Source organism: Bufo gargarizans, chromosome 1 (assembly GCF_014858855.1).
Source record: "Bufo gargarizans isolate SCDJY-AF-19 chromosome 1, ASM1485885v1, whole genome shotgun sequence".
Lineage (NCBI taxonomy): Eukaryota > Metazoa > Chordata > Amphibia > Anura > Bufonidae > Bufo > Bufo gargarizans.
In genome coordinates, this window is record NC_058080.1 from 460,559,926 (window position 1) to 460,581,831 (window position 21,906).

At 46.3% G+C, this 21,906-nt stretch overlaps 1 protein-coding gene across 1 annotated transcript in view; it reads left to right on the forward strand.

Moving 5' to 3' along the window:
- The first annotated feature begins 1,159 nt into the window (after nt 1–1,159).
- LOC122927845 (transmembrane channel-like protein 2-A) overlaps nt 1,160–21,906 on the forward strand; it is a 113,369-nt gene continuing 92,622 nt past the window's right edge. Inside the window, exons 1-5 of the mRNA XM_044280128.1 lie at nt 1,160–1,173; nt 1,286–1,328; nt 3,099–3,232; nt 4,301–4,404; nt 4,501–4,551. Of these exons, the coding sequence (XP_044136063.1) occupies nt 1,160–1,173; nt 1,286–1,328; nt 3,099–3,232; nt 4,301–4,404; nt 4,501–4,551 (346 nt within the window). The remainder of the gene's footprint in view (nt 1,174–1,285; nt 1,329–3,098; nt 3,233–4,300; nt 4,405–4,500; nt 4,552–21,906) is intronic.

Consider the following 21,906-nt stretch of genomic DNA (forward strand, 5'->3'; position numbering starts at 1 on the left):
ATAAGACTTTGTATTGCAATGCTTTGTCCTTCTCCAACTCAGGCTTTGTTCCTGCTATCTCTTAAAGACATGCAAAGGAAAATGTACCATGCAAAGGAAAATGTTCTGTTGTTCAGCTATGTCTCTACATATCAATTATACTACAGCTTCAATTCTCAGTGGCTTTACTAGTTTAGTAACTACGTATAGAACAAACAGACCTTTGATGACTTTGGACATCTGCATTTAAGTATTCAGTAGTTTATGGGTTTGTTAGCCACTGTATGTAACATATCAGCTGAGTTATACCTCTATTCAGTTATCACCAGTATATTGTACTTAAAGAAGATGCACAAATGGGTTTAGACTGCAACTCATTGAGTTAGCAGCTAATTCTGCATATAGTTTTGACTTTTTTCTAAACACTGGAAAATAATGGAAAATCTAGAAAACACATTGTGTTGGATATAAAAGACAACTACACTTTCCAAAACAGTTGAAAACAATGTACTGTATACTAACACCTACTGGTCAGACGTGTACTAAAAGGATGCTCCTTGTCCGATCTCTAGAAGTCTACTGTTATAGTGACATTTCATTGTACTGTGCGTGCAGGCGCCATCTTCTTGTGGATTGAATTTGTGAGCTGTGTTCAAAGGAGGTTCATGTTGCCACTGTTCCAGGCTCCCTGGCCTAATGTACTTGTGGTGTGAATTTGTGCTTGTATCTCCTCTCAGGTCTCTGTGTGTCTGTATCTACTCGTCTAATGATTTTGTTAAGTCTGCTATATATTTCTTGAGTTCTGTGTCAGTCTGGTATGTTTCTTGAGTTCTGTTATCTGTCCTGGTTGTCCGTCATGCTTTGCTTGAATCTGCTTAGATTCTGTCTGTGTCCTGTGTTGTAGCGTATCTGCCATGACCTGTAGTGTCTTGACCACTGTCGTCCAATATCCCCGATGTCTGCATGAGTTCCTGTAGTCTGTATGTCTGATTCTTGTAGTCTGTATGTCTGGGTTGCTGATTGTTCTGTCTGCCAGTGCTCCGGGTTTTGTTTCATGCCTTTATCTGTGTTTGCCTTGGATTTGGTTGTATTCTGCCTAAATTAGTGCTTTGCCTGTGCCTGTGGTTCCTTGTAAAACCTGTTAGTGGTTCCACAGCATTGTCCATACACCTGGCAAACAATGGCTGTTCCAAGGTACAGTACATTTTTCCATGAAGTGTGCAGAGTTTGTAATGCGTGTTTTCACTGGGAGCTAGCCCTGCTATTTCTACATTTATGTCCATTATGTCTAAACTTCTCCCTACAGTGTTGCATATTGCTTCATCTTGTTCATGTTGGTAATGGAGCTAGTAAGGGGCACCAGACAGTGGCTTTAGTTTCGACCATGTACCCAGTGGACTACTTTTGTTGGCAGTGGTTCCCTGTGGGTTACCGTCTTGGTAGTGACCTCAGGCATTTAGGCTATAGATAGTGGGTTATTTCACCCTATTCACAGTGGGCTTACTGTTGTCGTTAAGTAAACTCAGCAGGTTGCTATGTCCCTTGAGTTACTATTGTCAGTGGGTTACCTCGGGGTTTATCTGATCGAAGAAGAGAGAGTGTAAGAGAGGGGGTATTGTTACACTTGTTGCCAAGGCCCCGGCTTCTTATGGGTTGAATTTGTGCCGTTGTGTTCAATAGTGATTCATGTTGCCACTGTTCTTTGTGTCCTTGTCTCACTCACTTGTGGTGTGAATTTGTGCCCATGTGCTTGTATCCTTTCTCAGTTCTGGTATGTTTCTTGAGTTCTGTGACCTGCCCTTGTTGTGTATCATGCTTTACTTAAATAGATTCTGTCTTTGTCCTGTATTGTAGAGTTGTCTGCCTGTAGTGTCTGAACTACGTAAGTCTTACCGACAGTGTGAGCATCTGGTGCTTTCTCCCGACTAGACATCTTGAACATCCGGTATCGGCTATGTCTGTATGAGTTCCTGTAGTCCATATGTCTGGTTATTTTAGTCTGTTAGACTGGGTTCCTGATGGTTCTGTCTGCCAGTTTTCTGTGTTTTGTCTCATGGCTGTATCTGTGTTTGCCTTGGATTTGTCTGTATTCTGCCTGGTTAGAAATAAGTATCATGTCTGTGCCTGCAATAGTGTCTCTGACCTCTGTGGGTCATCTATCAACTACACTGGAATTATTCCAAGAGCTAGTGGCCCGAAGGGTTCCCTGCAATATAGTGCAGATCCCTGTATAGGGGTTAAAGTGTGAATACCAGGGGACCGTAGGATAATGGAGGATAATGCGGATAATGCCTTAGATTGTAAACTCCATTGGGGACAGGTTGATGCTAATGTCTGTAAAGCGCTGAAAAATGTCAGCTCTATATAAGTGAGTATAATAAATTAAATAATGCCTTAAGGTCTAGCTATTTCCAAACATGTTAGTTGGCACAACCACTGTCCATAACACATATCTGTGGAGCTATAGTCTATTTCTAGCATATATGTTAGGCTTAAACACCATATATTTAATGAGTGGAGCATTAATGGTCAGTTAGATTTATTAAAAAGATATATTGATTTTCCTTTGGTACTTGGAGTTTCTCCACTGATCACCATTCACAGCCAACCATCCAGTGATATCGCTTACAGTACTGGAGGCCTATGGTTGAAAGAGTGTTGATGTATTGGATTTAGTACTCCCTGTTGAAGCGTTATACATAGCAGTGATTTGAGTGTTGATGCATAGTCAAAATTGCATTAAAATTAATGGCATGACCAATTAGTTTTAAAAGAAGCATTTTTTCGTGCATCTATGATAGCACATGTAATAAAACAGTTATCATGATGAGACTCCCTACTGTACCGAAATACGTTAGGGTTGCTGGTGGAGAGCAGATGATTCATATACTGTTTCTCAAGAGTGACTTGAGTGGAGGCTATAGAAATACCTGTTACTTGTTGAAAAAAAAAGCAGGGAACACCATGTAGAAGTACATACACTATATGGACAAAAGTATTGGGACACCTAAACATTACATATGCAGAAGCTTTTATGACATGTCATTCTAAATTCATAGGCATTAAAAATGGGATGGTTCCCCCTTTGCAGCTAAAACAGCTTCCACTCTTCTGGGAAGGCTTTCTACAAGATTTTGGAGCGTGTCTCTGAGAACTTTTGCCCATTCATCCAGAAGAGCACTGATGTTGGCAAAGAGGCCCTGGCTCACAATCTCCATTCTAGTTCTTCCCAAAGGTGTTCAATAGGTTTCAGGTGAGGGCTTCATGCGGGCCAGTCAAGTTCTTCCACACGTCATGCTTTTATGGACCTTGATTTGTGCACTGGGGCCACTTCTCAAGAGTCCAGTGGTGCCTTGCTTTACACCACTCTATCCGAAAACTGGCACTGTAATTGGCACTCTTTTACAGAACTACACTAGAATTCAATGAGCTCTTTAGAACAAGCCATTCTTTTGCAAATGTCTGTAAAGACAGACTGCATGGCTACGGACTGGATTTTATACTTCTGTGGCAATGGCACTGAAAGAAACACCAGAATTCAATGATTAAGAAGTGTGTCCCAATACTTTGTCCATACAATGTACATCACCATATAGAATTGACTGCTTTATAGAAGTATTATGCTCCATATAGATCACAATTTTCTAAGGTCAGTTAACACCAACTTTTGGTCCTTCTCCACAAAGGTCATATGCATAGCATGTACGAGTGAGTGAACTGGACTTTGTGCTTAAAGGAGTATTTCACTTTCAGCACATAAAGGGTATTGTTTGTGTAATGAAAAGTTAAAGGCTATGGACATCTTTGTGGCATTATGTTATTACTGCATTTTACTCATTTTGGGCTAAAATCATTTTTTCATTTGGTCTTTATTAAAAAATTTGGGCAGTTTTTGTGATACATGCAGTTAAAAATCAGTCTTTTTGCAGACTGACGGCTCATGTGAATTCTGTGATCTCCTAATCTCATAAACACTCACTATAGCTAAACTCTTATCAAACTAATAAGAATATGGCTTAAATGAAGACGGACAGTCTGCAAATAGACTGATTTTTAACTGCATGTATCACAAAAATTGCAGAAATTAAATACAGATTAAAAAATATATATTTTTATCCCAAAAATGAGAAAAATACAACCATAAAAATTGCCAGAAGGTGTCCATAGCCCATTTACACAGGCTTTACTCCAGTTAATTATTGGGAATGAGCGTTTGTGCCAACATTTGTTCCCGATAATTGGCCCAATATTTCTCCTGGGGAAACTGAACTACATCCAGTTTTCCAATATACTTTCTGTGTCAATTCCTCATGACTTTCAGGATATCTGCCTACAGCCATTCAGTAGAAACCTCTGTTGCTTTCTTCCAAGTCATAGCCACGCGGGTGAACTGCTCGTTTATAGACACAGCTCTGAGAATGTCCTGTGTGTCCATCACATGACCAAGACAGAGTTTTAATAATTTCTTTTTATGTGTGTTATTTTGCTAATCTTCCATTTTTTTCTTTTCTTGTTTTACAGTTGGGATAGATGTAGATGCAGAATTAGACAGTACAGAATCGGAGAGTGATGGCAAGTAATATGACTGGGGAATTATGTTTACAGGGACATAACTGTAGTTGGATATATGTTGTGATACACGATCTTTCAGAGGTTATGTTGTGTCGCCTACGTAAACCAAGCCACATGGACATTTCAGCGTGTAAACAACAAACATAGAGTTGCACGTAATAAACCTTTAATCCTATAGCGATGACCACCACAGATGTAGAATTTGGTCACCTACAATCACAATTGAGCAGTGTGCGCACTGCTGATGAAATTGTTGTCCCACTGCTTCTTTAAGTATGCCGAGTATCTCTCCGCTCACACATTATCATACTCATTAAGCCTCAGTCACACGTCAGTGTTTTGGTCAGTGATTTCCATCAGTGCTTGTGAGCCAAAACCAGGATTGGAGCTTCACAGAGATAAGTTATAAGGGAAAGATCTGTCCCTGTTCTGTGTTTAGAGCCGCACCTGGTTTTGTCTCAAAATCACTGACCAAGCACTGACGTGTGAATGAGGCATTACAGTGGCATCCTGCATCTATATTGTTTCACATAGTTATGGCCACCTCTCTTGCACGGACAACACTGGACATAGCGCATGCCTGTGACATATACTTACACCCAGCCGATGCGCCTTTCTACATATGCTCAGATCTTTAATAGCAACGACTGTGCGTGTCTCTGACGTCATTTCCTATGGACATGTGCTGTTCCAGTACAGAGATGCCACTCTTAGGTTCTCAATGTCATGGTCTTACCTTCTCACTGTTCTCCTTCGTTTGACATGTGCTGGCGGCCATCTTGGTTTCTTGTAGCCTCCCACCCTGCGGCTCCTCCTTCCCACTGGGAGGAGCTGGATGCCTAGCTCACATATATAGAAGGTCTGTGGCTTCAGTTCCTTGCTTGGTCCTCCTGTGTTCACATGCTTCTAAGACTGCTGCTGCTTCTGGTTCCTGATCCTGGCCTCGTCTGACTACCCCGTTGGTTCCTGATCCTGGCTTCGTCTGACTACCCCGTTGGTTCCTGATCCTGGCTTCGTCTGACTACCCCGTTGGTTCCTGATCCTGGCTTCGTCTGACCACCCTCCTGGTTCCTGACCTCTGTCTACGCAAGACCCTGCTTCGGTTTAGCCATCCGTTTGGACTTTTGCTAATAAAGCCTTCTTATTTCCACTCATCTCTGTTGTACGTCTGGTTCATGGTTCCATGACATTAGGACCAAGCCATGAATTCTGACGGTACAGGGCCATCCTCGCTACCTACGCTGGTTGCCAGACTTGATCAGCAGGATCACCTGTTGGGTCGGTTCGCTGTGGCGTTGCAAACCCTGCTTGAACGCACGGCTCATTTCGCTTCCGTTGCCGATGGGTCGGTTGTCGCTCCTGGGCCCGCTCCTACTGCCGCTCCGGTTGTTGCGCCAGAGTCTACCCCGACACCTGTTGCTGCGCCTGCGGTGTCTCAGGGTATGACCGGTTCTGCCCCCCTTCCACAGCGCTTTGGGGGAGAGCCAACTCAGTGCCGAGGTTTCCTTAACCAGGTGGGCATTTATTTCGAGTTGCTGCCACATGCCTTTCCTACTGAGAGATCAAAGGTGGGCTTCTTGATCTCGCTGCTCTCGGACAAGGCCTTGGCCTGGGCCAGCCCTTTATGGGAGAACAACAATCCGGTGGTTGCCGAGTTTTCCGGTTTTGTTGCTTCTCTTCGGAAGGTATTCGATGTGCCGGCTCGTGCTGCCTCTGCTGCGAAGCTCCTTATGTCCATCAGACAGGGTTCACGATCCGTAGCTGAATACGCCATTGAGTTTCGTACCCTGGCAGCAGAGGTGGGCTGGAATAATGAGGCTCTGGTCGCTGCTTTCTCTCATGGTCTCTCGGATGCCTTGAAGGATGAGGTTGCAGCTAAGGACCTACCAGTGGAGCTCGAGTCTCTTATTTCTTTCCTGATTTTGATTGACACCAGACTCAGGGAGAGACCTTCCTTTAAGGAGAGCCTGCGGAGGTCTCCTAACAGATTGGCGCCTACGTTTGCTGTCCCACCCGTGCCTCCCTCTCCTCCCACGCCTCCTGGGGATGACTTGTCTGGGGGTGAACCCATGCAGCGGGGGTTTGCTCGCCTGTCTGAGGGGGAGAGGGTACTCCGGAGACGAGAGGGCCGATGCATGTACTGTGGTCTCGGTGGGCATTTTCGGTTGGCATGTCCGAACCGTCCGGGAGAACGCTCGCACCTGAGGTCCTGTCGGGGGCAGATCTTGGGTGGAGTCTCCTCGTCCCCGGTTTCCCGTGTTGACAAACCACTGATCACGGTTGTCCTCTCCTGGGTCGGGGGCTCGGTGACGACCCAGGCGTTGGTGGACTCTGGTGCTGGTGGTTTGTTCATTGATAGAGTGTTCGTTGCCGCCAATTCCATTCCTCTGCAGCCTCGAGGTTCCCCACTGGCTCTTGAGGCGATAGACGGCAGACCCCTTCTGCCGCCACAGGTGACTCATGAGACCCTTCCAGTGGGGATAGCCATTGGTGCCGTTCACAGAGAGTCGGTCTGTCTCCAGGTTATTTCGTCTCCACACTACTCGGTGGTCTTGGGGTACCCCTGGCTCCAGAAGCATAATCCGACTTTCGATTGGAGATCGGTCGAGATCCTCTCGTGGTCACCGCAGTGTGGGGCTAGTTGCATCCATGGGCCTGTCAAGTTGCTGTGTACTTCCTCGGACTCTCTGTTGCCTCCTGAATACGAAGAGTACCGGGATGTATTCGATAAGGTGCGCGCGGTTGCCCTACCTCCGCATCGCCCATACGATTGTGCCATAGAGTTACAATCCGGTGCCGTTCCTCCTCGTGGCAAAGTCTATCCACTGTCGGTAGCGGAGAATGAGGCCATGGAGGAGTACGTGAGGGAGGCGCTTTCACGCGGACACATTCGCAAATCCTCGTCCCCGGCAGGGGCTGGATTTTTCTTTGTGAAAAAGAAGGGCGGCGAGTTGAGGCCTTGCATCGATTACAGGGGTCTCAATCGCATCACGATCAAGAACGCTTACCCGATACCCTTGATTTCCGAGCTGTTCGATCGCCTCAAAGGGGCCACGGTCTTTACCAAACTCGACCTGAGGGCGGCATATAACCTGGTAAGGATCAAGGCGGGCGATGAGTGGAAGACCGCGTTTAACACCAGGACCGGTCATTATGAATCCTTGGTTATGCCCTTTGGGTTGTGCAATGCGCCCGCAGTCTTCCAGGAATTCATCAACGATGTTTTCCGTGACCTGTTGCAGCAGTGTGTGGTGGTCTATTTGGATGACATCTTGGTATATTCTGCATCCATGGAGGCCCACATTCTGGATGTCAGACGAGTGTTGCAACGCTTACGAGAGAACAAGCTGTTCGGTAAGCTTGAGAAATGCGAATTTCACCGATCCCAGGTAACCTTCTTAGGTTACATCATTTCCGCTGAGGGGTTCTCCATGGATCCTGAGAAGGTTTCGGCTGTCTTACAGTGGCCCCAGCCCAGTGGGCTTCGTGCCCTGCAGCGCTTTTTGGGCTTCGCCAATTATTATCGGAAGTTCATCAGGGACTTTTCCATGCTAGCCAAGCCTCTCACGGATCTGACCAGGAAGGGCAGTAATCCTCAGGTCTGGCCGCTCGAGGCCATCCGAGCTTTTGAGACTCTAAAGTCCGCCTTTGTGTCGGCTCCGATTCTGTCGCATCCCAACCCTGGGTTGCCTTTTGTCCTCGAGGTGGACACGTCTGAGACGGGAGTAGGCGCCCTCCTGTCTCAGCGTAGAACACCAGAGGGTCCTCTGCTTCCTTGTGGGTTTTACTCCCGGAAACTGTCTTCCGCGGAGTGCAACTATCAGATTGGTGACAGGGAGTTATTGGCCATCGTGCAGGCCCTTAAAGAATGGAGGCACTTGCTCGAGGGCTCGGTGGTTCCGGTTCTCATCCTGACGGACCACAAGAATCTGACCTACCTCTCTGAGGCCAAGAGATTGACACCACGTCAGGCCAGATGGGCTCTGTTCTTGTCACGTTTTAATTACGTGGTCTCCTACCTACCCGGTTCCAAGAACATCAGAGCGGATGCCTTATCACGGCAGTACTCCGAGCTGTCCGGGGAGGAGTCGATTCCGACTACGGTCATACCCCCGAATCAGATCCTGGCCGCTATTCGCACCAGCCTGACCTCTCCTCTGGGTGAGCAGATTTTGGCGGCTCAATCTGGTGCTCCCTCTGGGAGACCCAACGGCAGATGTTTTGTGCCTGAGGAGTTGCGCACTCGGTTGTTGCGAACCTACCATAACTCCAAGGCCGCGGGGCACCCTGGAAAGAATCAGCTGTCCTGGGCTGTTTCACGTCTGTTCTGGTGGCCTTCTCTACGTTCCGACATCGCCGCATATGTAGCGGCATGCTCCGTTTGTGCCCAGAGTAAGTCCCCTCGGCACCTTCCGTTGGGCCTTTTGCAACCCATAGCCACCGGGGAGCGTCCATGGTCACACCTGGGGATGGATTTCATTGTGGACCTCCCTGCATCCCGAGGCCATACGGTCATTCTCATGATTGTGGATCGGTTTTCCAAAATGTGCCACTGTGTTCCTCTCAAGAAGTTACCCTCTGCACAAGAGTTGGCCTCGATTTTTGCCAGGGAGGTCTTCCGGTTGCACGGTTTGCCCAAGGAGATTGTGTCGGATCGGGGGAGTCAGTTTGTGTCCAGGTTCTGGCGCGCCTTTTGCTCCCAGTTGGGGATTCATCTCTCTTTCTCCTCGGCCTACCACCCTCAGTCCAATGGGGCCGCAGAACGATCCAATCAGGCCTTGGAGCAATTCCTTCGTTGCTATGTCTCCGATCACCAAGACAATTGGGTTGACCTCCTGCCTTGGGCTGAGTTTGCCAGGAACACGGCGGTGAACTCTTCCTCTGGGACGTCTCCCTTCATGGCCAATTATGGGTTCCAACCTGCCGTGTTACCGGAGGTATTCTCTCCCCAGGATACTCCAGCTGTGGAGGATCACCTTTCCGTCCTACGTACTTCTTGGGTACAGATCCAGAGGTCCCTTGAGGTCTCTGCGCAATGCCAGAGACTCCAGGCTAATCGCAGACGAGCGCCCGCTCCTTCCTACCAGGTCGGAGACCGTGTATGGTTGTCCACCCGCAACCTCAACCTTCGAGTGCCCACTCCCAAGCTGGCGCCTCGCTTTGTTGGTCCCTTCCGAGTGCTTCACAGGGTAAACCCGGTAGCCTATGCCCTTGCGCTTCCTCCTGGCATGCGGATCTCCAACGTGTTTCATGTCTCCCTGTTGAAGCCATTGGTGTGTAATCGTTTCACTTCCTCGGTTCCTCGGCCCCGTCCGGTCCAAGTGGGCAATCGTGAGGAATATGAGGTGAGCAATATCCTGGACTCACGCCTGGTCCGCGGTCGGTTGCAGTTTTTGGTCCATTGGCGTGGTTATGGTCCAGAGGAGCGTTCCTGGGTTCCCTCCGCAGATGTCCATGCTCCTGCGTTGCTCCGAGCCTTCCACGCACGCTTCCCTCTGAAACCGTTCCTTACTCCGCGGAGGAGGGGCCCTTGAGGGGGAGGTACTGTCATGGTCTTACCTTCTCACTGTTCTCCTTCGTTTGACATGTGCTGGCGGCCATCTTGGTTTCTGGGTTTCTTGTAGCCTCCCACCCTGCGGCTCCTCCTTCCCACTGGGAGGAGCTGGATGCCTAGCTCACATATATAGAAGGTCTGTGGCTTCAGTTCCTTGCTTGGTCCTCCTGTGTTCACATGCTTCTAAGACTGCTGCTGCTTCTGGTTCCTGATCCTGGCCTCGTCTGACTACCCCGTTGGTTCCTGATCCTGGCTTCGTCTGACTACCCCGTTGGTTCCTGATCCTGGCTTCGTCTGACTACCCCGTTGGTTCCTGATCCTGGCTTCGTCTGACCACCCTCCTGGTTCCTGACCTCTGTCTACGCAAGACCCTGCTTCGGTTTAGCCATCCGTTTGGACTTTTGCTAAGGCTTGATTTCCAATAAAGCCTTCTTATTTCCACTCATCTCTGTTGTACGTCTGGTTCATGGTTCCATGACACTCAATCAAGATGCATACATATCCTGTGCTGTAGCACACAGGTAACTCGACTGCTAGGTTTAGATTTTTTAATCCTCCTTCCACACACCTTGCCCCACTTTGACCTAGCAACTAGACTTAATGTTAGCATCATCCATTAAGTAAGGGCTCTTACACTGATATGGACACTTTCTAGTACTCAAGCGTAGTATGTTTATATAATACATGGATCATAATCCCTACACTGTAGCGCACTAGCTGGACATTGCAGTGCTATGGTTTCATTAAGAACGTTGTGATTGCGTGTCTGCAGTGAAAATTCCAATTCAGCCACCAGATGGCGCATGTAAGTGAGTTTCTCATACTGGCGCTGCTTCTCTGATGTGAGACTATAAATACTAGCAGGTTGTGAACTGTGAACACGCTTCCCTGCTTTCCTCCGACTCCATTTAGGAATTATTATTTTACAGTCTCCAATGCAGATAGCCTCCACTGTTATGACAAAGTGAAAATACATTTATTTTTTTATAACCCGCCAATCTACAGAAAAAGTGATATTTTGTTTGGTTTTGTAGAATTAAAACCAATTTCCAAATTATTGCTACATTGTTTAACGGTAATATTAACTGTATCTTATTCATTCTATTGTCAAACTCTACAGAAAATCGTCCAATAGAATGAATGAGATTTAGTGAATATTAATTAAGCAAACTCTCATGGCCCTAATGACAGCCTTACACTTAAACAATGTACACATTCTCTGGAAATTTGTTTAAAGTTTAGAAGAAGAAACCAATTTTAATTAGTAATAATAAACATCTAAAGTTTGTTTTACTTCTTAGTTTTCCCCGTCGCTCCCACACTACTGCCCACTGCCCATTGGTCTGATGCCACCTGTTGGCCAGTATGTGAATTGCAGTTGCAGTTCTGCAATATTACACTGTTAAAGGGGTTATGCAAGAACGGGGCGTGGCAGTGGCTGAGGCTGTGACCAGCTCCCCTTATATTATGACAAATGGTGACATGATGCAAGGGGATCTGGTCTCCGTCGCAGCTAGGGATTTGCTGCAGATGTTGACATTGAGGAAGCCCAGTGGAGCATCGCAGGCCGGGAGAAGAGGGAGTGGGGAGTCACTGCTGGGAAACAGGTAACTAATTTCTCCTTTACAACACTGGCCAAGTGTGTGTGTGTTCATTGGGGAGGGGAGACTGCCAAAAACCCTTCTTGTACAACCCCATTAACGTCAGGGAAGCAAGATGTTTAGGCCTAGTGGTGTGCTGTCTCTGTTTTTCACTGTGGCTACATCTGTATTTCATTATCCAGTGGACTGTGAATTATGTATAATAGGGCCATGTGATATGGAGAATCTATTATAATCGTTCATTTTTACAACTTGTGTGAGGATCCTGAAATATCTTCATAGGCATGGAATCCCAATCTGGTGGCATCCTCTGTCTATTCCTCATGTTTATATATATGTACTTAAATTGCCTTTTATGATCCATGATGTTTACTAGACTTATTCATTATTTCATCTATCCACTGATTATATATTTTTTTTTTTTTCATTTACGGTATGTAACCTTTTTGCACATATAGGTCCATATGGCTGAAGGTCTCTGACCTAAACATCCGAAATTATACAAGCATTACTTGATACTACATGATTCTGGACACTATTGACTTTATGTTCATCAATAAAATTGCGCTCTGAGCTCTAACGTTTTCAGTACTGTGGATTCTGTTATACTTATATAGCTGTATAGATGATATATAGATCTGGATAGATAACACAGGATCCACCATTCATAAAAGGTGATATCACAGCCTATCTATTCCCTTCTGACTTCTGCACAGGTCACAGAACATACCTAGAAAATTCTCTAATAGAAGTAAATAAGGTCCCTTCCTGTCCATTGTGTCTATAGCCCACAATGGCTGCTGTAAAGCATATCCCTAAATGCTGTTAAAAACTGCTCAGTCAAAATGGCTGCCCCCATAATCATGTTTAGAAAATACAAATCTACAATCAGAAAATAAAAACAGATTAGATTAGGGATATTTGTCATTTACTGGAGATGAGCAAATTTAAAACAAATTTGATTCTGCCGGTTCGACGAATTTAAAAAAAAAAATTGTTTCGATCCAAATTTATTTCAGCCGAACAGCATTTAAAAATGGCTATTTCCTGGCTGCAGAGAGCCTTTATAGTGGTGTAGAACAGTGTGCCTTGCAGTAACACGCATAGGGAGTCTGCTTTGGTAGTGAAACAATACTGTGAGTCCCTATGACATGCAGATGACAGGCGTTGCTCTTAGAATCACTGCACACTTCACTTATATGGGCAGTTAAGGGGCCAAAACTGACCAAATAACTCAAGTGTGAACTCAGCCTTACAGATCAATGTTAGCATCAAGAAGAAGCGCACTCCTTTTACACTGTCGGCAGCTGATTCCACATAGATGTCTACAGAACCTGTTCTATTAAACGCTTATACAAGTAGAGCCCCCTGACAGAGTGGAGAGGGCGTCAGGAGTAAGTTTGTGTTGACGTCACTGATTATTTTGCCATTCCTCTGATCCGTCAGAACAATAACCCCCAAAAACCGGATCCTGCCTGTGGAGCATCTGCCTTCACTCGGTCAGAATTTGGTCAGTGATCAGTATTGCTAAAGCCCAAAAAAACACGAGTGTATCCAAAACAGAGATGACACGTGAATCGAATATTTGCATGTCTTCTGTGTTTTGTACCCACTCCTGCTTTTAGCTACCAAATCATAAGCCAATTCTGATGCAAAATAGGGACCATGTCATGAAGGCCTTACAGCTGTTACATAGACAGGATCCGTTGTGCGTCTCATTTTTCCTTACTTCTGACAGACCAGAAGAAGGGTCAAATAAATGATGATGTCAGCCAGGCCAAAAGGCAAAATAGTGGCCCAGTCATGAAGTGGGGAGGGTGGGAACAGCATGAGAAGTCCACAGAGTGGCCCTATGACATAGTGGTAAGGTGGACGCAACATGAGGAGACCACAGCGTGGCCCAATGACAGAGTCTGGAGGTGGCAGCAGCATCAGGAGGAGGCCACAGAGTGGCACAATGACAGTGTGGAGGTGGCAGCAGCATCAGGAGGCCACAGAGTGGCACAATGACAGAGTGTGGAGGTGGCAGCAGCAGCAGCATCAGGAGGAGGCAACAGAGTGGCACAATGACAGTGTGGAGGTAGTGGCAGAATCAAGAGGCCACAGAGTGGCACAATGACAGAGTGTGGAGGTGGCGGCAGCAGCATCAGGAGGAGTCCACAGGGTGGCACAATGACAGTGTGGAGGTAGCAGCAGCATCAGTAGTCCACAGAGTAGCACAATGACAGAGTGTGGAAGTGGCGTCAGCAGAAGCATCAGGAGGAGGCCACAGGGTGGCACAATGACAGTGTGGAGGTGGCAGCAGCAGCAGCAGCATGAGGAGACCACAGAGTGGCACAATAACAGAGTGTGGAGGTGGCAGCAGCAGCAGGAGGAGGCCACAGGGTGGAACAATGACAGAGTGTGGAGGTGGCAGCAGCATCATCATGAGGCCAAAGAGTGGCAAAATGACAGAGTGGAGGTGGTGGCAGCAGCATCATGAGGAGGCCACAGGGTGGCACAATGACAATGTGGATGTGGCAGCAGCAGCAGCATGAGGAGGCCACAGAGTGGCAAGGTGACATAGAGTTGAGGTAGCAGCACCATCAGAAGACTACAGAGTGGCAAGGTGACATAGAGTGGAGGTGGCAGCAGCATCAGGAGACCACAAAGTGGCAAGGTGACACTGATCCACGCCTGATTAATCTTGACAAAGGTCAGTCTCTCCACATTTTGGGTGGACAGGAGAGTATTTCTTGGGGTAACTATGGCCCCCGCCTCACTAAACACCCGCTCTGATACCACAGTACTGGCTGGACAGGACATCTTTTCCAGGGCAAACTCTGCCAGTTGTGGCCACAAATCCAGTTTGGCCGCCCAGTAGTCCAGCGGATCTTTAATGTGGGGTGGCAGGGTGCTGTCTAATTTTGCCACCTACTGGTTCAGGTCCTGCTCCAGGTCTAATTAACCTACAAAAACCTCTCTGTCTAAACTAGACAGCAAAACATTCCACCTGTACGGCATCCAATATAGTGTCAAACAAGCAAGTGGAGATAGTATATCAAAATATCAATTTATTATCAAATATAAAATATGGGGAAAAGACAGGATGGAAAACAGTGTACAGCCTGCTAGCCACCTAGTGCTTATTGCCGCGTGGATATACATGTGAATGCATTTGTGTAAACTGCCCTTCGCTTCTCTGTACACTGTTTTCCATCCTGTCTTTTCCCCATATTTTATATTTGATAATAAATTGATATTTTGATATACTATCTCCACTTGCCTGCTCCAGGTCTAGCTGCTGCAGCTGCTGATGATGAATAGTCATGGTGACAATTCGGCTGTCACTAAGCAAGCAAGTAAGCATGCATCAGGCCATTTGTGCAAGTGAATCGGAGGGACTCCCTGCCTCCAACTCCACTGCATACTGCCACGGTGTGTCTGGGTCCTCTGCCTCATCTTCCACATCACCCTGTAGCTCTTCTGGCTGCTCCTGCTCCCCCTCTTCTGTCACCTGTGTAGAAAAACCACCCATTTCGCTACACATTGCTTGTGTTCCAATGTCCTCTTTCTCCTCCAGTTCAGCCCCCACAGGGCTCATGTGGCCGTGAGATCTAGGCGCTCAGTCCCCTGACCAGCCAGATTTACCAGCATCTGTTCCAGGACATGAAGCAGTGGAATGACGTTGTTCATCCCGTAGTCCTGGAGACTGACAAATAACGTGGCCTCCTTAAAGGGCCTGAGCAAATGTCAGGTTTCTCGCATGAGCTGCCACTGGCTGACATCGAAGTTACACAGGGGAGTACTCCTGTCTGCTTGGATCATCAAGAAATCGTTTATGGCCTTTCTCTGTTTGTATAGTCAGTCTAACATATAGATGCTGGAATTCCAACGAGTGGAAACGTCGCATATCAGCCTATGTTGGGGGATGCCGTTCTGCCGCTGCAGCTCAAGGAGGGTGTGTTCTGCTGTGTGTGAGTGGCTGAAATGCATGCAAAGTTTCCTGGCCATTTTTAGGATGTCTTGCAGATGGGTGGAAGACTTCAGGAACCGCTTTACAACCAGATTGAACACATGTGACATGCATTGCGCATGGCTCAGCCCTTCTTGACGCAACGCGCCGACACCATGTTCTTCCCGTTGTCGGTCACCATGGTACCAATTTTGAGTTGTCGAGGAGAAAGCCAGGATTTGATTTATTGATGAAGGACATGGAGCAGTTCCTCCCCTGTGTGACTCATTCACCCAGGCAAAGTACAGTGTGACAGTGCCGTGCCCTGCACATGTGGTATGCCGGAGGGGCATTGTGAATTGTCTAGGATTGAGAGGATGATGAGGCCGAGGCGGACAGTGTCGCAGGACCAATGGCATGAGAACGTAGAGGCTAAAGCGGTGTCAACTGGCCAAGTTGCTGGTGTGGCTGTGCAAGAACCACATTCACCCAGTGGGCCGTAAAGGACATGTATTGTCCCTGACAGTAGTTATAGCTCCACACGTTGGCACTGCCGTGCACTTTGGCAGACACCAACAGGCTCAAGGACTGGCCCACCTTTTGTTCTACATACAGTCCTGATCAAAAGTTTAAGACCACTTGAAAAATGGCAAAAAATCATATTTAGCATGGCTGAATCTTAACAAGGTTCCAAGTAGAGCTTCAACATGCAACAAGAAGAAATGGGAGTGATACAAAACATTTTTTGAGCATTCAATTTAATGAAAACACGAATAAACTGAAACAGGCTGTTTTTCAGCTGATCAAAAGTTTAACACCACACCTCCAAAAAAAGACTTAAACCCCCCCAAAACAAAAATCCAACTTCCAAACATGAACTCAGTAATGAGTAGCTCCGCCGTTATTGCTTATCACTTCAAAAATTTGTTTCGGCATGCTTGATACAAGCGTTTCCATGAGGTGAGTGGGAACATTTCTCCAAGTGGTGAAGACGGCCGCACGAAGGCCATCTACTGTCTGGAACTGTTGTCAATTTTTGTAGACTTCCCTTGCCATCCATCCCCAAAGGTTCTCAATTGCATTTAGATCAGGGGAACACACAGGATTGGCCAAAAGAGTGATGTTATTCTCCTGGAAGAAGTCCCTTGTCCTGCGGGCATTGTGTACTGTAGCGTTGTCCTGTTAAAAAACCCAGTCGTTACCACACAGACAAGGGCCCTCAGTCATGAGGAATGCTCTCTGCTACATCTGGACATAGCCAGCGGCCGTTTGACGCCCCTGCACTTCCTGAAGCTCCATTGTTCCACTGAAGGAAAAAGCACCCCAGACCATTATGGCGCCCCCTCCACTGTGGCGCGTATAAAACATCTCAGGTGGGATCTGCTTGTCATGGCAGTAATGTTGGAAACCATCAGGACCATCAAGGTAAAAAAAATTCTCATCAGAGAATAAAACTTTCTTCCACCTTTGAATGTCCCATCTTTGGTGCTCTTTTGCAAAGTCCAAATGAACAGTTCTGTGGCGTTCAAGGAGACGAGGTCTATGAAGACTTTTTCTGTTTTTGAAGCCCTTCAGTCTCAGATGCCGCCTGATGGTTATGGGGCTGCAGTCAGCATCAGTAAGGGCCTTAATTTGGGTCAAGGATCGACCAGTATGTTGACGGACAGCCAATTGGATCCTCCGGCTCAGTGCTGATGCATTTTTTTGGGGTCTTCCACTTTTTTGTTCCATAACCCTCGGGATCATTTAAGAAATTCCAAATGACTGTCTTACTGCATCCCACCTCAGTAGCGATGGCGCGCTGTGAGAGACCCTGCTTATGCAGTTCAACAACCCGACCACGTTAAAAAAGGCAGAGTTTTTTTGCCTTTGCTATCATAACGTGTGACTACATGACAGAAAATGACAACGAATCCTCATCTTTGCACAGATTTGGCCTTTTAAAGGCATGTGGTCCTAAAATTTGGATCAGCTGAAAAACAGCCTGTTTCAGTTTAATCGTTATTTTCAATTAATTGAATGCTCAAAAAATGTTTTGTCTCACTCTCATTTCTTCTTGTGGCATGTTGAAGCTCTACTTGGAACCTTGTTAAGATCCAAAATATTATTTTTTGCCATTTTTCAAGTGGTCTTAAACTTTTGATCAGGACTGTATGTGTGCAGGGCTGGTACTGCCTTTTTGGCAAAGAAATGACGGCTTTGGACTCTCCACCTCGGCTTAGCACAAGCCATCAGTTCTCTGAAAGGTGCAGAGTCCACCACTTGGAAAGGGACGGACTGCAGCACCATCAACTTGGCCAGGAGCACATTCTGCTTCTGCGCCATTGGATGAGTGCAAGCATACTGTTGTGTCTTGGTGATCTCTTCGGTGATCGATTGCTGATGGAATGACTGACAAGGAGTAGAAGGAGGAGCAGGAGCATCAGGACCATCAGATGATGCGAAGGACAGACAGTTCCCTTTGCCTGAGGTGGTGGAGCCTTCACTTCCTGAAATCGGGTGCTTGCCACTGGGTGATGCAGCGGTTGCTGCGGCAGGCTGGACAACCATATTGGAGCCACAGTTCTCCCAGGCAACTTTATGTAACACTGCATATGTTGACGCAGGGCCTAAGTGCCAGCATTAGCACCCTGGCCACGGTTCACCTTCTGCCCACAGATTCTACAAATGGCTATGTTCACCTCCTCCGACGGCTTATCAAAAAACTGCCACACCGCTGAGTAGGTGATTTTACCCCCCTCCGCACTGACTGACTGCTACCATCGCTGCTTCCGTGAACCCCTGCACCACTACTTTCCAGGCAGGTAGGCTCCTGCAAAGCGCGTCATCTACCTCAGGCTTGTTTGGCTCCCGACCTCCCACTGCTGCCACTCTGCTGACTCCCGGCCACACTAAGGACTTGCTGGCTGTTACCCTCTTCTCCCGATGATGATGAAGCCCCTAATTCACCCGACTCTCAAGTGCGATCAGCTACATCACCATCATCGAGTATGTCTGTATGTCACTGATGTCCTCCTGAACGGTCTCTGGGTCAGGAGCCTGACCGCTTGCAACAACAGCTCCCACGCCACTGTCTTCATCACTACTTTCCCGCCTACCGGAGGAAGCGGCGGATGTCTCCTCCACATCTTGGCTGGCCAGTAGCTGCTGACTGTTCTCTAGTAGCTCGTCCTCGCTATATAGTGGAGCTGAGCCCACAGCATATAATACTTCTGTGGCTGAGGGAACAGAAAAGGACAGAGGCAGGTTGAGGACAGGTTAGGGCACAGGGCCTGCTCCCGGGCCATGCCAACTAAGGGTTGTGTCTGACAAACCCACCGACTCTTGGCTGGAGGTATCTGATGTTACTTGGGACAAAGTGGATGACCGAGTAAACCATTCAAGAACAGCTGGATAGCTGGTCAAGACACGACCGCTAGTTGACACTGAGAGCTCAGGCCTCTTGCTTCGACGCCTGCTGCCATGCCCCCTTTCCCCTTACACCAGAAACATTTACGCCTCTGCCACTCCTCTGTGCAGGGCCTGGCACTTCTCTGTTTGACATACTGTTAGATCAAATAAATAAATAAAAAGGAAATTGAAACACCCCCAAAAAGTCTGTATTTTTCTCACTTCACCACACAACGGCTAATAAGCTCTTTTTTCCCCCCACTAATACACCCCAAAAAGGGCTTTAGAACATATAACTGCACCGCTGAATTGCAAATAGGCCCTTATTATTTTCCACTTATACCCGCCACAAAAAGCTTTAGAACATAGAACTGCAATGCTGAACGGCAAATATATATATTTTTCCACTAATACACGCCAAAAAGGACTTTAGAACATATAACTGCACTGCTGAATGGCAAATAGGCCCTTATCTTTTTCCACTTATACATGCCACAAAAGGCTTTAGAACGTATAACTGCACTGCTGAACAGCAAATGAATATATTTTTTTGCCATTAATACATGCCAAAAAGGGCTTTAGAACATATAACTGCACCGTTGACCGGCAAATATTTATATTTTTTCCTCTAATACATGCCAAAAAGGGCTTTAGAACATATAACTGCACTGCTGAACAGCAAATCTCAATTTTTTTTGCCACTAATACACGCCAAAAAGGACTGTAATTTTCTAACTTCACCACACAACGGCAAATACTTTTTTTAATGCCACCAATACACGCAAAAAAATGCTTTAGAACATATGACTGCACTGCTGAACGACAAATATCAATTTTTTTGCCACTAATACATGCCAAAAAGCAATGTAATTTTCTCACTTCACCACACAATGGCAAATCCTTTTCTTTATGCCTCTACAGGGAGTGCAGAATTATTAGGCAAATGAGTATTTTGACCACATCATCCTCTTTATGCATGTTGTCTTACTCCAAGCTGTATAGACTCGAAAGCCTACTACCAATTAAGCATATTAGGTGATGTGCATCTCTGTAATGAGAAGGGGTGTGGTCTAATGACATCAACACCCTATATCAGGTGTGCATAATTATTAGGCAACTTCCTTTCCTTTGGCAAAATGGGTCAAAAGAAGGACTTGACAGGCTCAGAAAAGTCAAAAATAGTGAGATATCTTGCAGAGGGATGCAGCATTGCTTAAAATTGCAAAGCTTCTGAAGCGTGATCATCGAACAATCAAGTGTTTCATTCAAAATAGTCAACAGGGTTGCAAGAAGCGTGTGGAAAAACCAAGGCGCAAAATAACTGCCCATGAACTGAGAAAAGTCAAGCGTGCAGCTGCCAAGATGCCACTTGCCACCAGTTTGGCCATATTTCAGAGCTGCAACATCACTGGAGTGCCCAAAAGCACAAGGTGTGCAATACTCAGAGACATGGCCAAGGTAAGAAAGGCTGAAAGACGACCACCACTGAACAAGACACACAAGCTGAAACGTCAAGACTGGGCCAAGAAATATCTCAAGACTGATTTTTCAAAGGTTTTATGGACTGATGAAATGAGAGTGAGTCTTGATGGGCCAGATGGATGGGCCCGTGGCTGGATTGGTAAAGGGCAGAGAGCTCCAGTCCGACTCAGACGCCAGCAAGGTGGAGGTGGAGTACTGGTTTGGGCTGGTATCATCAAAGATGAGCTTGTGGGGCCTTTTCGGGTTGAGGATGGAGTCAAGCTCAACTCCCAGTCCTACTGCCAGTTTCTGGAAGACACCTTCTTCAAGCAGTGGTACAGGAAGCAGTCTGCATCCTTCAAGAAAAACATGATTTTCATGCAGGACAATGCTCCATCACACGCGTCCAAGTACTCCACAGCATGGCTGGCAAGAAAGGGTATAAAAGAAGAAAATCTAATGACATGGCCTCCTTGTTCACCTGATCTGAACCCCATTGAGAACCTGTGGTCCATCATCAAATGTGAGATTTACAAGGAGGGAAAACAGTACACCTCTCTGAACAGTGTCTGGGAGGCTGTGGTTGCTGCTGCACGCAATGTTGATGGTGAACAGATCAAAACACTGACAGAATCCATGGATGGCAGGCTTTTGAGTGTCCTTGCAAAGAAAGGTGGCTATATTGGTCACTGATTTGTTTTTGTTTTGTTTTTGAATGTCAGAAATGTATATTTGTGAATGTTGAGATGTTATATTGATTTCACTGGTAAAAATAAATAATTGAAATGGGTATATATTTGTTTTTTGTTAAGTTGCCTAATTATTATGCACAGTAATAGTCACCTGCACACACAGATATCCCCCTAAAATAGCTAAAACTAAAAACAAACTAAAAACTACTTCCAAAAATATTCAGCTTTGATATTAATTAGTTTTTTGGGTTCATTGAGAACATGGTTGTTGTTCAATAATAAAATTAATCCTCAAAAATACAACTTGCCTAATAATTCTACACTCCCTGTAATACACGCCAAAAAGGGCTTTAGAACATATAACTGCACTGCTAAATGGCAAATAATATATTTTTTAGCCACTAATACACGCCTAAAAGAGCTTTAGAACATATAACTGCACCGCTGACCGGCAAATAGGCCCTTACTTTTTTCTAATTATACACTCCACAAAAGGCTTTAGAACATATAACTGCACCGCTGAACGGAAATAATATATATTTTGATGCCACTAATACACTCCAAAAAGGGCTTTAGAACATAAAACTGCACCGCTGAACAGCAAATAATATATATTTTATTGCCACTAATACACGCAAAAAAGGGCTTTAGAACATATAACTGCACTGCTGAACGGCAAATAGGCCCTTATTTTTTTCCACTTATACACACCACAAAAAGGTT